Below are 13,426 nucleotides of genomic sequence, written 5' to 3' on the forward strand. Positions count from 1 at the left end.
CCAACAGAGATTAGTTTGCCTTGACATTGGGTGTAATGAATAATTTGTCTCTTTTTAGGGAGACTAGATAGGTTTAAGTTTTTTTATCTATTCATTTATGGGATGTGGGCATCGCCAGCTAAACCAGCATTTATTGCCCATCCCTAGTTGATAGCCATGTGTAAGATTAAGAAAGATGTGCAAATTTATTAACCATGGAAGTGCGAACTGTGTGATATCTCATTGCACTTCTTCTTAGAATAGGATGACAAGGAATTCCAGAACCTCTGAGGCCTCAAATCCAGCTTTCAATTGTCTCTAGGTCCCTGGTAGGCAGAAGAACACAAGACTCATTACTCTATGAATATTTTACTAAATGTAGTATCTGCAACTTTACATTGTTAACATATCCTTTCTCCATCATTGACCCAAACCCTCAAAACCCTCAAACACTGCTTACATTCCATTAAACCAGTGAAGGCATCAAGTAAGGTGGTGGGGGTAAAGGAGGACATTGATCATCAATATATGGGAGTGATCTGTTGCCATAGCTAAGGAATTCTTCAGTGCCCATTATTGGGAGAGGTGGGCACCCACCATCTCCTGGCTCAGCTGAGAGAGAGCTGACCAAAGAAGTTTGTTTCTAAAGAAAATCATAAAATAAAAGAGAGACCAGAAATTAAATGAATCAGGATATTAATATTAAGAGCAGCTTGGAAGGGCATTTCTTATTGGCTAATTGTGAGACACATCAGCCAATAAAAAAAGCAGGCACTAAAACAGTGTCCATTGTGAGAGTAGGTCAGTGCTTAAGTGATAAGATGAGAGACTTTGGCAAGAGGCACAGGTAAGGTTGCTTATTTTTTTCAAACCTTAGAGCAGTGGCATGTTCCCTCTGCAGGATGTGGAAAACCTAGGAGACTATGGCAGTTGAATGTGTGGCTGAAGAATTGGTGCAGAGGGCAATGTTTCAGATTTGTGGATCATTGGGATCTCTTCTGGGGAAGGTATGACCCGTATGAAAGGGGCAGGTTCCACCTGAAGTCAAGGAGGGCTGATAACTTGGCAGACAGGTTTGCTAAAGCTGGTGAAGAGGGTTTAAACTAGTTTGGTAGGGGTACAGGAATCAGTGTGATAGGATGGAGTTGTTAGTGTAAAGATGGATGCAACAGTAGAGACAATGTAAGGAAAGATGGGCAGTGTATATTGTATAAATACAGTCAACTGGATGGTCTGAAATGTGTTTGCTGTAATGCAATATACATCAGAAACATGGCTGATAAGCTTAGAGCATGGTTCAGTACATGGAACTTTAATGGCCATTACAAAGGCTTGCCTGTTACTAGGGCAGGAATAGTTGTTGGATATTCTGGGGCTTAGATGTTTCAAAAAGGACAGGGAGGAAGGTAAAAGAAGTTGTTGTCATCGTTATGGCTATTCCTCGAGGTCGAGGATGATGGTCTTGTTCCGTTGCCACAGAGTGAAGCCATCTGTGCATGTATTTGTTTAACGTGTACTTGATGTTGCACTCCAAGAAGCACACGATACTTCACAAATCAATCAACTGATTCCAATGGCATGGAAACCATGATGATTGGAGCTGATGGATTTGTTGCAGCCTTCATCCACCTTCACAGCCATTGAGATCAAAGTAACTTCATCCAGTTGTTCCACTGTTGAGGCCTTGGTTGGATTGTTCTTTGTCAGGGACCTCACCCGCTACCTCACCGCTATGGATGACCCTACCAGGAGCATAGCTCCAGACGACATTGCTCCTGGGATCTTAGGACCACACAAGCTTCTCCACCACGACAAGGTGACATCCGCAGAGAAGGGTAAAAGAAGAGGGAGGGGGGTGGTGTGATGAACTACGTGTGCCTGACTGGACACGCCCCCTGCTGACTGCTCTTGTGGCTCCTCTCACAGACCCCTGTATAAAGGCGATCTGAGGCCTGAGCTCGGCCTCTCAGTCTCCAGGATGTAGTATGATGGTCACTCACTGCTGGTTCCTTCTTCCAGCCAATAAAAGCCGATATCTCGCCTTACGTCTCAGAGTGAGTTATTGATGGTGCATCAGGTGGAGCATTGATAATCAGTATCACAGTTGAGGAAGGAAAGACTTCATGCAGGGATTACCTACTGAGTGAGTGCAAGTGGAAAGAAGCAATCACTCTACCCTGGGGACTCCCCCCCCCCACCCAACCCTCACCCTGACAGTAGATCAGGAGGCTGATTTTGGAAAGATGCAAAAATACCAGGGTGACTTCAACTTCCCTAATATTGATTGACATGTTCTTAGTGCAAAAGGTGTAGTTGGGGTGGAATTTGTTACAAGTGTCCAGGAAGGACTCCAGACATTACAGAGGTGGATTTGGATCTGGTACCAGGCAATTAACCTGGTCAGGTGACAGATCTCTTGGTGAATCAGCATTTTGGAGACCACAACTCAAAGACTTTTACCATAGCGTTGGACGGGGATTGGTGCACATGGTATGGGAAAGAATTTAAATGGGGAGGACAAATTATGATAACATTAGGGAGGAACTTGATGGTGAAGGTTGGGAACAGATGAACTGAGGAAAGAGCACAATGGAAATATTGAGGTTGCTTTGGGATCACTTGCATGGGGGTTTGTCTCATTGAGGTAGGGTGAGAGCACCATGGATGACGAGAGATGTGGAACATCTAATCAAGAGGAAGAAGGAAGCATATTTAACGTTTACAAAAGCAAGGATAAGAGAGGGCTCCAGAGAGTTACAAAGTAGCCAGGAAGGAGTTTAGGAATAGACTTAGAAGAACTAGAAGGGGACATGAGAAAGCTTTGCTGAGTAGGATTAAAGAAAACTCCAAGGCATTCTACGTATACCTGAAGGACAGGAGGAGTACTAAAGTGAGATTAGGAATGATCAGGGATATAAGAGGGAACATGTGCTTGGAGTCAGAGAAGGTAGGTGAGGCCCTAAATGGATACTTTACCTCTGTATTTACCAGCGAGAGGGACATCGCTGAATGTGAGGACAGTGTGATCAGGCTGAGATGCTGGAACTTGTTGAAATTAAGGAAAAGAGTGTGCTGGATCTTTTGAAAAACATTTGGATAGATCCTGCTCTCTGACCTGTTGACCATGTGCTCAACAAGAATTGCTACTACAGAGTACTTTATTTTGATTTTATTTTGAGAGACAGCGCGGAACAGGCCCTTTCAGCCCTACAAGCTGCACCGTCCAGCAACCTACCTATTCAACTCTAGCCTAATCACACAGAAATTTGTAATGACCAATTAGCCTACCAACTAGTATATCTTTGAAATTGGGGAGGGAACCAAAGCTTCACCTATCACTTTCTAGCTTGTACTCTATCCCCTTTACTTCCACACCTTCTTAGTCTAGCTTCCTCCACCTGCCTTTCCAGTCCTGCTGAAGGATCTTGGCCTGAAACATTAACTGTTTATTCATTTATGTAGATGCTTCCTAACCTGCTAAGTCCCTCCAGCATTTTATCTGTGTTGCTCAAGATGGATAAGTCCCTGGAGCTGGTTGGGAAATACCCCAGATTACCATGGGAGTTGAAGGATGAGACTGCTCCACCTTTGACAATGACTTTTGCATCTTCTCTGGCCATGGGAGTAGTACCAGAAGGTTGAAGGGTGGCAAATGTTATCCCGTTGTTCAAGAAAGAGACTGGGGCTGATCCTGGGAATTATAGACCAGTGAGTTTTACATCAGTCATAGGAAAACTATTGGAGAGGATTCTTCAAGATAGGATTTATAAGCACTTGGAGAAGCACAGTAGAATTAGTAATAGTCAGTACAACCTTTTCATGGATAGGTTATGCCTCACAAACTGGATTGAATTACTATGGGAAGTGAGGGAGGAGATTGCTGAGCCTCTGATTATGATCTCTGCATCATAATTAGGAACAGGAAAAGTACCTACCAGAGGATTGGAATGTTGCAAACATGGTTTCCTTGTTCAAGAAAGACAGAAGAGATAACCCAGGAAACTATAGACCAGTGAGTCTTACTTCAGTGAGGGGAAAGTTGTTGAAGGAGATCCTGAGAGGCAGGATTTATGAGCATTTGGAGGGACATAATCTGATTGGGATAGTCAGCATGCTTTGTCAAGGGCAGGTCATGCCTTACAAACCTGATTGAATTCTTTGAGGATTGAACAAAACATATTGATTAAGGTAGAGCAGTGGATGTAGATTATATGGATTTCAGTAAGGCATTTGATAAGGTTCCCTATGCGTGGCTCATTCAGAAAGTAATGAGGTATGGGATCCAAGGAGACCATGCTTTGAGAATCCAGAATTGGCTTGCCCACAGAAGGCAGAGGTTGTAGATGGTTCGTATTCTGTTTGGAGGATGGTGACCAATAGGTTACCGCAGGGATCTGTTCTGGGACCCCTCCTCTTTGTGATTTTTATAAATGACCTGGATGAAGAAGTAGAAGGGTGGGTTAGTAAGTTTGCTGATGACACAAAGGTTGGGGGTGTTGTGGATAGTCTGGAGGGTTGTCAGAGGTTACAGCGTGACAACAATAGGATGCAGAACTGGGCTGAGAAGTGGCAGATGGAGTTCAAACCAGATAAGTGTGAAGTGGTTCATTTTGACAGGTCAAATTTGAAGACAGAATATAATATGAATGGCAAGAATCTTGGCAGTGTGGAGGATCAGTGAGATCTTGGGGTTCATGTCCATAGGACACTCAAAGCTGCTGCGCAGGTTGACAGTGTTGTTAAGAAGGCATATGGTGTCTTTATCAACCGTGGTGTTGAGTTCAAGAGCTCTGAGGTAATGTTACAGCTACATAAGACTTTAGTTAGACCCCACTTGGAATACTGTGCTCAGTTCTGATCGCCTTACTACAGGAAGGATGTGGAAACTATAGAAAGGGTGCAGAGGAGATTTACAATGATGTTGCCTGGATTGGGGAGCATGCTTTATGAGAATAAGATGAGTGAACTTAGCCTTTTCTCCTTGGAGCGATGGAGGATGGGAGCTGACCTGATAGAGGTGTATAAGATGATGAGAGGCACTGGTCGTTTCATTGGCTAGAGGCTTTTTCCCAGGACTGAAATGGCTAACCTGAGGGGGCATAGTTTTAAGGTGCTTGGAAGTAGGTACAAGGGGGATGTCAGAGGCAAGTTTTTCACACAGAGAGTGGTGGGTGTGTGGAATGCACTGACAGTGATGCTGATAGAGGTGGATAAAATAGGGTCTTTTGAGAGACTCTTGGATCGGTGTCTGGAGCTTAGAAAAACAGAGTGTTATGTGATAAGGAAATTCCATCATGTCTGATTTATTTTCCCTCTCAGCTCATTCTCCTGCCTTCTCCCCATAACCTTTGATGCTCAGTCTATTCAAAGCCCTTTCGCCCTCTGCTTCAAATAATGTATACCCAATGACTTTGGAAAGGGGATAAAAGCCAGGATGATAGAACTGAGGATGAGCCAGGGGGTTTTCAAGTAGATGATAGGTGTAACGTGAATGTAAGGAAGGACACCCCAATGATTGGGTCCTTTGAATCGGGAGCAAGTTACAGCTTGTGATTCGGCTGGGAGCTCAGAGAATTTGACCGTGTAGGTAGGATTTAAGCCTACCTGGTCAATACCTGTGGAGGAGGGGGAACTGCGCAGGCGCGAGTGACGTCAGCGTCGAGCGCGCACTTTAAAAGGCAGGACTTCTTTTCAGAGCGGGCAGCGGAGTCCGTGGAAGCAGTGTCCTGGGCTTTGGCTAAGTGGGCTTCGACGTAAGGGGACTTCGGTAAGCTTGTGTGATTGCTCGCTGAGGGGAAGAAGGTAAGGTCGCTAGGTGCTTTATAGACTTATTCTATTAATCCAGTTCAGGTATGGGGGAGACAGTCAGAGCAGTGGTGTGCTCCGTATGCAGTATATGGGAGGTCAGGGTCAACACAGTTGTCCCTGATGACCACATCTGCAAAAGGTGCGTCCAGCTGCAGCTCCTATCAGACCGAGTTAGGGAGTTGGAGCAGGAGCTGGATGAACTACGGATCATTCGGGAGGTGGAGGCAGAGATAGATAGGAGTTATCAGGAGGTAGTCACACCAAAAAACCAAGAAGTAGGCAGATGGGTGACGGTCCAGAGAGGCAGGGGGAGCAGGCAGAGAGAGCAGAGCACCCCTGCGGCCATTCCCATTAACAATAAGTATACCGTACTGGATACTGTTGATGGGGATGACCTACCAGGAATGAGTTGTAGTGGTCCTGCCTCTGGCACAGAGGTTGAACCCTCAACTAGAAAGGGGAGGAGGGAAGAGAAGAGAGCGATAGTTTTAGGGGACTCTATAGTTAGGGGGGCAGATAGGAGATTTTGTGGGGCAGATCAGGAGTCTCGGATGGTATGTTGCCTCCCTGGTGCCAGGGTCTGGGACATCTCAGATCGGGTGCAGGCTATTCTTGAGAGTGAGGGCATGAACCCAGATGTAGTGGTCCATGTAGGGACCAATGATGTAGGTAAGGTGAGTGAGGGGGTCCTGCTTAGAGAGTTCAGGGAGTTAGGAGTGAAGCTGAAAGGCAGGACCTCCAGGGATTGCTACCTGTGCCACGTGCGAGTGAGGCGAAGATTAGAATGATTATGCACATTAATACGAGGCTGAGAGCATGGTGCAGGAAGGAAGGGTTCAGGTTTTTGGATAATTGGTCTTTGTTCCAGGGACATTGGGATCTGTTTCGAAGGGATGGTCTACATCTGAACCGGAGGGGTACTAACATTCTTGCAGGAGTATTTGCCAGTGCTGCTCGGGGGGGTTTAAACTAGATGTGCAGGGGGCAGGGATCCAGATCCAGAGGGTTGGTCAGAAGGTGCATGGGGTTAAATGTGTACAAGGTTTGGGTGATCTTGAGAAGGTCATCAAAATTCAGGGTGCAATTTGCCCGATGGAAGTTCAAGGAGCTGGGTTAGGTACAGTAGACAGTGTTTTAAGCAAAGAGAGGAGGAATGGGCTAAGAATTCTATACTTGAATGCGCGTAGAGTCAGAAATAAGACAGATGAGCTTGAAGCTCAGATGAAAATGGGGAACTACGATATTGTTGGGATAACGGAGACATGGCTGCAAGGGGATCAGGCTGGGAATTGAGTGTACCAGGGTATATGTGCTATCGTAGAGACAGAAATATGGGAAGAGGGGGTGGGGTGGCCCTGTTGGTGAGGAATGAGATTCAGTCCTTAGCAAGAGGTGACTTGGGAACAGGGGAAGTAGAGTCTGTGTGGATTGAGCTGAGGAACAGTAAGGGTAAAAAGACCCTAATGGGTGTTGTGTACAGGCCCCCAAACAGTAGCGTGGATATTGGGTACAAGTTGATTAGGGAGTTAACATTGGCATGTGCTAAAGGTAATGCAGTCGTTATGGGAGATTTCAACATGCAGGTGGACTGGGAGAATCAGGTAGGTGCTGGACCCCAGGATAGGGAGTTTGTGGAGTGTCTAAGGGATGTATGTTTGGAACAGCTTGTGCTTGAGCCAACCAGGAACGAGGCTATTTTGGACTTGGTGATGTGTAATGAACAGGAATTGATAAGTGATCTTGAAGTAAAGGAGCCATTAGGAAGTTGTGATCATAACATGATAAGTTTTTATCTACAATTTGAGAGGGATAGGGGCAGATCAGAGGTGTCAGTGTTGCAATTAAATAAAGGAGACTACGGAGCCATGAGGGATGAGCTGGCCAAAGTTAAATGGGCGGATGCCCTGGCAGGAAAGACAGTGGATCAGCAGTGGCAGATATTCTTGGGCATAATACATACATGCAAATGCAGTTCATTCCAATGAGAAGGAAGGATTCAAAGAGGGGGAAGGGGCCACAGTGGTTGACAAAGGAAGTCAGAGATTGTATAGCATTAAAGAAAAAGAAGTATGACAGGGCTAAGATGAGTGGGAATACAGATGATTGGGAAAGTTTTAAGGAACAGCAGATCTTAACTAAAAAAGCAATATGGAGAGAAAAAATCAGGTATGAGCTCAGTCTAGCCAGGAATATAAAAGGGGATAGCAAAAGCTTTTTTAGCTATGTGAAGAGAAAGAAGATAGTTAAGAACAATGTTGGCCCCTTGAAGAATGAATTGGGAGAAATTGTTATGGGAAACAGGGAAATGGCAACAGAATTTAATGCATACTTTAGATCTGTCTTCACCAGGGAGGACACAAGCATTCTCCCAGATGTATGGATGGGCCAGGGTCATAAGGTATCAGAGGAATTGAGACAGATTGACATTAGGAAAGAAACTGTGATGAGTAGACTGGTAGGACTGAAGGCTAATAAATCCCGGGGTCCAGATGGTCTGCATCCGAGGGTTCTAAAAGAGGTGGCTCAGGAAATTGCAGATGCATTGGTAATCATTTTCCAATGTTCCTTAGATTCAGGATCAGTTCCTGAAGATTGGAGAGTGGCTAATGTTGTCCCACTTTTCAAGAAGGGAGGGAAGGAGAAAATGGAGAACTATCGCCCTGTTAGCCTAACGTCAGTCGTGGAGAAGATGCTTGAGTCCATTATTAAGGACGAAATAGTGGCACATCTAGATGGCAGAAATAGGATTAGGCCGAGCCAGCATGGATTTACCAAGGGCAAATCATGCTTGACTAATCTGTTGGAGTTTTTCGAGGGTGTAACAAGGATGTTAGACGAGGGTAAGCCAGTAGATGTTGTGTACCTAGATTTTCAGAAGGCATTCGATAAGGTGCCACATAGGAGATTGGTGAGTAAAATCAGAGCTCATGGCATTGGGGGCAGGGTTTCAACATGGATAGAAAACTGGTTGGCAGATAGAAAGCAAAGGGTAGCAGTGAATGGGTGTTTCTCAGACTGGCTGGAGGTGACTAGTGGGGTACCACAGGGCTCTGTATTGGGACCACAGCTCTTTACGATTTATGTCAATGATTTAGATGAGGGCATTGAAAACGATATCAGCAAGCTTGCTGACGATACTAAACTAGGTGGCAGTGTGACATGCGAAGAGGACATTAGGAGAATACAGGGAGACTTGGATAGACTGAATGAGTGGGCAGATACTTGGCAGATGTCATTCAATGTGAATAAATGTGAAGTTATCCACTTTGGAAGCTGGAACAAGAGGGCAGAGTATTGTCTGAACAGTGTCGAGTTAGGTAAGGGAGAAATGCAAAGAGACCTAGGAGTCCTAGTTCACCAGTCAATGAAGGTGAATGAGCAAGTGCAACAGGCAGTGAAGAGGGCAAATGGAATGTTGGCCTTTGTTACAAGGGGAATTGAATACAAGAGCAAGGATGTTCTTTTGCATTTGTACAGGGCCCTGGTGAGACCACACCTGGAATATTGTGTACAGTTTTGGTCTCCAGGTTTAAGGAAGGACATTCTGGCAATTGAGGAAGTGCAGCGTAGATTCACTAGGTTGATTCCTGGGATGGCAGGGCTGTCTTATGCATAGAGGTTGGAGAGATTGGGCTTGTACATGCTGGAATTGAGGAGATTGAGAGGGGATCTGATTGAAACGTTTAAGATAATTAAAGGATTTGATAGGATTGAGGCAAAAAATATGTTCCAGATGTTGGGAGAGTCCAGTACCAGAGGGCATGGATTGAGAATAAGAGGTCAGTTATTTAAAACAGAGTTGAGGAAGAGCTTCTTCTCCCAGAGAGTTGTGGAGGTGTGGAATGCACGGCCTCGGAAGACAGTGGAGGCCAATTCTCTGGATGCTTTCAAGAAGGAGCTGGATAGATATCTGATGGATAGGGGAATCAAGGGATATGGGGACAAGGCAGGGACTGGGTATTGATAGTGAATGATCAGCCATGATCTCAGAATGGCGGTGCAGACTCGAGGGGCCAAATGGTCTACTTCTGCACCTATTGTCTATTGTCTATTGTCTATTTGCGAATAATGGCTGCCCTGGTTGTATTGCAAAGAAGATCTACCTCGAAGAAGTTGCTGTAGTAATCAACGGTGATGAGGTACTCTTTTCCTTCCAATGTAAACAGGTCGGTACCTATCTTTTTCCATGGCCAAGCAAGTATCTCATGATTTATAAGTGATTCTTTCTGCTGTCTCATTTCGTATGTGTGACAAACATCACATTTAGCAATATATTGCTTGATGTCGCTGCTCATGCCTGGCCAAAGAAGACATTTGTGTGCACGTCTGAGGCATCCTTCTATGCCCAAGTGTGAAAAATGAATTCTTTCCTTTGTTTGCTTTAGTTCACTTTGTGGTGTGATGACACATTCACCTTTGAAGGTTAAGCTGTCCTGGACTGTGAGCTCATCTCTGTAGCTATAGTAAGCTGTGAGTTGCTCTGGTAGTGCGTCACGTTTGCTCGGCCACCCGCTGATGATTACGCGTTTCAACATCTGTAGTGCATCATCTTTTGCTGCGAATCTGCTCTGGACGCTCATTACGGATTGGCAGGTGTGATAGCATGTTAACTTCGTCGAAGCTGTTCTCCTGGCCTGGAGTACCGCTAACTGCTCGCGATAGCGCATCCGCGAGGTGCATGAGCTTTCCTTGACAGTAAGTGATGTCGAAATCACAGCTCTGCAGGCGAAGAAGCATTCCCTGTAGGCGCTTTGGTGCCTTCACCAATGGCTTCTTAACTATCATTTCGAGCGGCTTGTGATCGCAGAGTACTCTCGTGAAGCGGCCAGAAGTGTATTGATGAAACGTTCATGTGTAAACAATTGCGAGCATTTCCTTTTCGATTGCTGAGTAACGCGTTTCTGTGTCAGTTAGCGCTCTGCTTGCATATGCAATCGGATGCCCATTCTGGAGGAGTGCTGCCCCTAAGCCTATGTTGCTGGCCTCACATTGGATGGTTAGCTCTTCCTTAGCGTTGTAGTGTGCTAACACCGGTGCTTCGGATACCATCTGCTTGACCTTGGAGAGAGCGTCTTGCTGCTCAGCTGACCACTCCCATGCTACATCTGGCTTTGTCAGCTGTCTTATTGGCTCCAGGGTATCTGAGAGACTTGGTTGAAAACGGCTCAGTTAGTTGACAAATCTGATCAGTCACTGCACTCCCTGCCCTTCTGTGGGTGCTGGCATCTTGAGAATGTCAGCGACCTTTTTAGGATCGGGCTGAAGTCCCTCATTTGTGATGAGATGCCCCAAAAAGGGTATCTCTGTTGCCCTGAAGACAGATTTGTCCTTGTTGAGCCTGATATGCTGCGCTGCACAACGCTCTAATAGCTGCTCAAGTTTCACATCATGATTGGCCATTGCCTTTCCCTGCGTTTCCCCTTTTCCGTACACCAGAATGCCGTCTGCGACGCAGATCACTCCCGGTAGTCCTTCCAGCGCCTGATGCAGTCTGCGCTGGAAGATCTCTGATGACACATTGATTCCAAACGGAAGTCTGAGCCATCTATACGGCCAGAAAGGTATGTTGGAGGTGGTGAGCACGCTTGGTTCACTGTCCAGTTTCACTTGCCAGAATGCAGAACTCATATCAAGCTTACTGAAAACCTCAGCCTGGTCAAGATCTGGCAAAATGTCCTCTATCACCGGAAGGGGGCTGTGTTCTCTCCTCAGTGCTTTGTTCAATGGTCGAGGGTCAATTGCTGTTCTTCTTCTCTGCAACTGGTTGGCTAACCCACCTTGTAGGTTCATGGACTGGAGCTAACACCTTGCCGTCTACCAGTTGATCAAGCTCAGCTTTCACTTTCCACTTCATAGCGTGAGGTAGATATTGTGTGGGGTAACACTGTGGGTTGAACTTCCTCATCAATCTGCAGGTGGGCTGCACCCGGAAGCTCCTCGAGCGCATCATCAAACTCCTCTGCATAGCGTTCTTCTGGTGTGTATTGTTTTTCTTTGAGTGTAGATGCATGCACCCTGCGAAAGTTGTCATCATTGACCGTAATCAGCTTCGTTTGCTGGCTGGCCCTGCTTCCCAGCAATGGTGTAAAGTCATCAGTGACCACGACAAATCCGACAGAATACTTGCAGTTCGTCATGGAGTTACACAATTTCACTCTGCACGGCCCTTCTGCATCCATGGTGGTCTTGTTCCACATCATCAGCTTTTTTGTGCATTGTCTTAGTGTGTAATCTACTCCCTCCAAGTATTTGTGGGGTAAAATGTTAATGCTCACCCCACTGTCAACTTGGAAATCTATTGGCTTTCCATTGATGCGATTACGTCATCCTTTGTCTTCAAACTGTTGACCACCGGTACGACATTGTCGATAAACTCGGTGCTGCTGTCGCTGTCGGTTTGGTCATCGCTTTGTGCTTCCGCTCCATGCAGGGGCTTCTGCTTGCATACCTTCGCAAGGTGATTTCAAATGCCTCACATCTTGCACGTCTGTCTGTATGCTGGGCATTGTTGCTTGTCTCTTGCATGTTCCGTGCCACAAGGGTTCACTTTGCTTCTGTGGCTGTTCAAGGTGCCTTTTGCTCCGGCTCCACCACTGGCGCTAGCCTTCTGTCCAGGATGCTTTGAACCTTTCTTGTTAGCGCGAGGTTTAATCCCATGGACAGTAGTGGACCTGCTATCTGCAGCTGTACTGAATGCTTGTAGGTGTGATTCAGCCATTTCTGTGCTTTTGCAGATGTCAATGCAGTTATTGAGCGTTAGCTTTCTCTCTTGTGTTATGTCCATAGCCCCCTCCTTTTTGAGAATCGCAAGATCACTATTGAGTCAGTTCAGGAGACCCGGGAAATGAGAGAAAGACATGCAGAATCCACAAAGAGTTTGGAATGTGTCCTGGCCTCCGAAAGGCGGAACCATTGATACTGGCTATTGTCTCTTGGAGACGGAATTGTGTATTGAATCCTGTACGATGCATTGAAGCCCCCAGGCAATGAACCGAGGGGGGGGGGGGGCTTGGTGGAGGGAGTGCATCATTCCAACCTGATTGACATCTGAGACCCTGTGAGTCAGGATAAAAGAGGGTCTGTGGGAACAACCCCTCAGACGCACTAGAAGAAACGCTAGAACTCCTGTAACAGTGTAATAGCGAAAGCTGGTGGAAACAGCCCACGTGTGTCCCTTTCCATTTGCCTCGGAATTGGTGGGTCTTGCCATGGAAGCATGGCTTTAGCTAACACAAAGGGGAAACCAGTCCCCAACGACTCTCGAAGGATTGACATCATAAAAGGAATGGGCAAGTTAAACCTCCGTCTTTCTCTCCAACCAAAAAAAAGCTGCAGCCTACAGCTTGAATGAACTAAAGTGACTTTTATATTTCCATTGGACAATACATGATCCCCTAGACAATGATAGATTGTTATAATCTATTGATTATTATTATACCCGCGCTTTTAGATTTAGTATTATGTTTGCATTGATATTATTTTCGTGTATTTTTATCAATAAATACTGTTAAAAATAGTACCATCAGACTTCAACGGACCTCTCTATCTTTGCTGTTAAGTGACCCAGTTACGGGGTATGTAACAGTTGGGGTTCTTGTCTTGAGATTTGACACCAGATTGGGAGGCCAGTGAATCGGGC

General features: G+C 45.8%; 1 protein-coding gene across 1 annotated transcript in view; it reads right to left on the reverse strand.

Annotated features, from left to right (window-relative positions):
• Positions 1-12,082: 12,082 nt before the first annotated feature.
• Positions 12,083-13,426, reverse strand: part of LOC132397635 (5-hydroxytryptamine receptor 2C-like) — a 109,440-nt gene continuing 108,096 nt past the window's right edge. The window contains exon 4 of the mRNA XM_059976407.1: positions 12,083-12,235. Within this exon, the coding sequence (XP_059832390.1) occupies positions 12,083-12,235 (153 nt within the window). The remainder of the gene's footprint in view (positions 12,236-13,426) is intronic.

The sequence above is a fragment of the Hypanus sabinus genome, chromosome 8 (assembly GCF_030144855.1).
Source record: "Hypanus sabinus isolate sHypSab1 chromosome 8, sHypSab1.hap1, whole genome shotgun sequence".
In the NCBI taxonomy this organism is placed as follows: domain Eukaryota; kingdom Metazoa; phylum Chordata; class Chondrichthyes; order Myliobatiformes; family Dasyatidae; genus Hypanus; species Hypanus sabinus.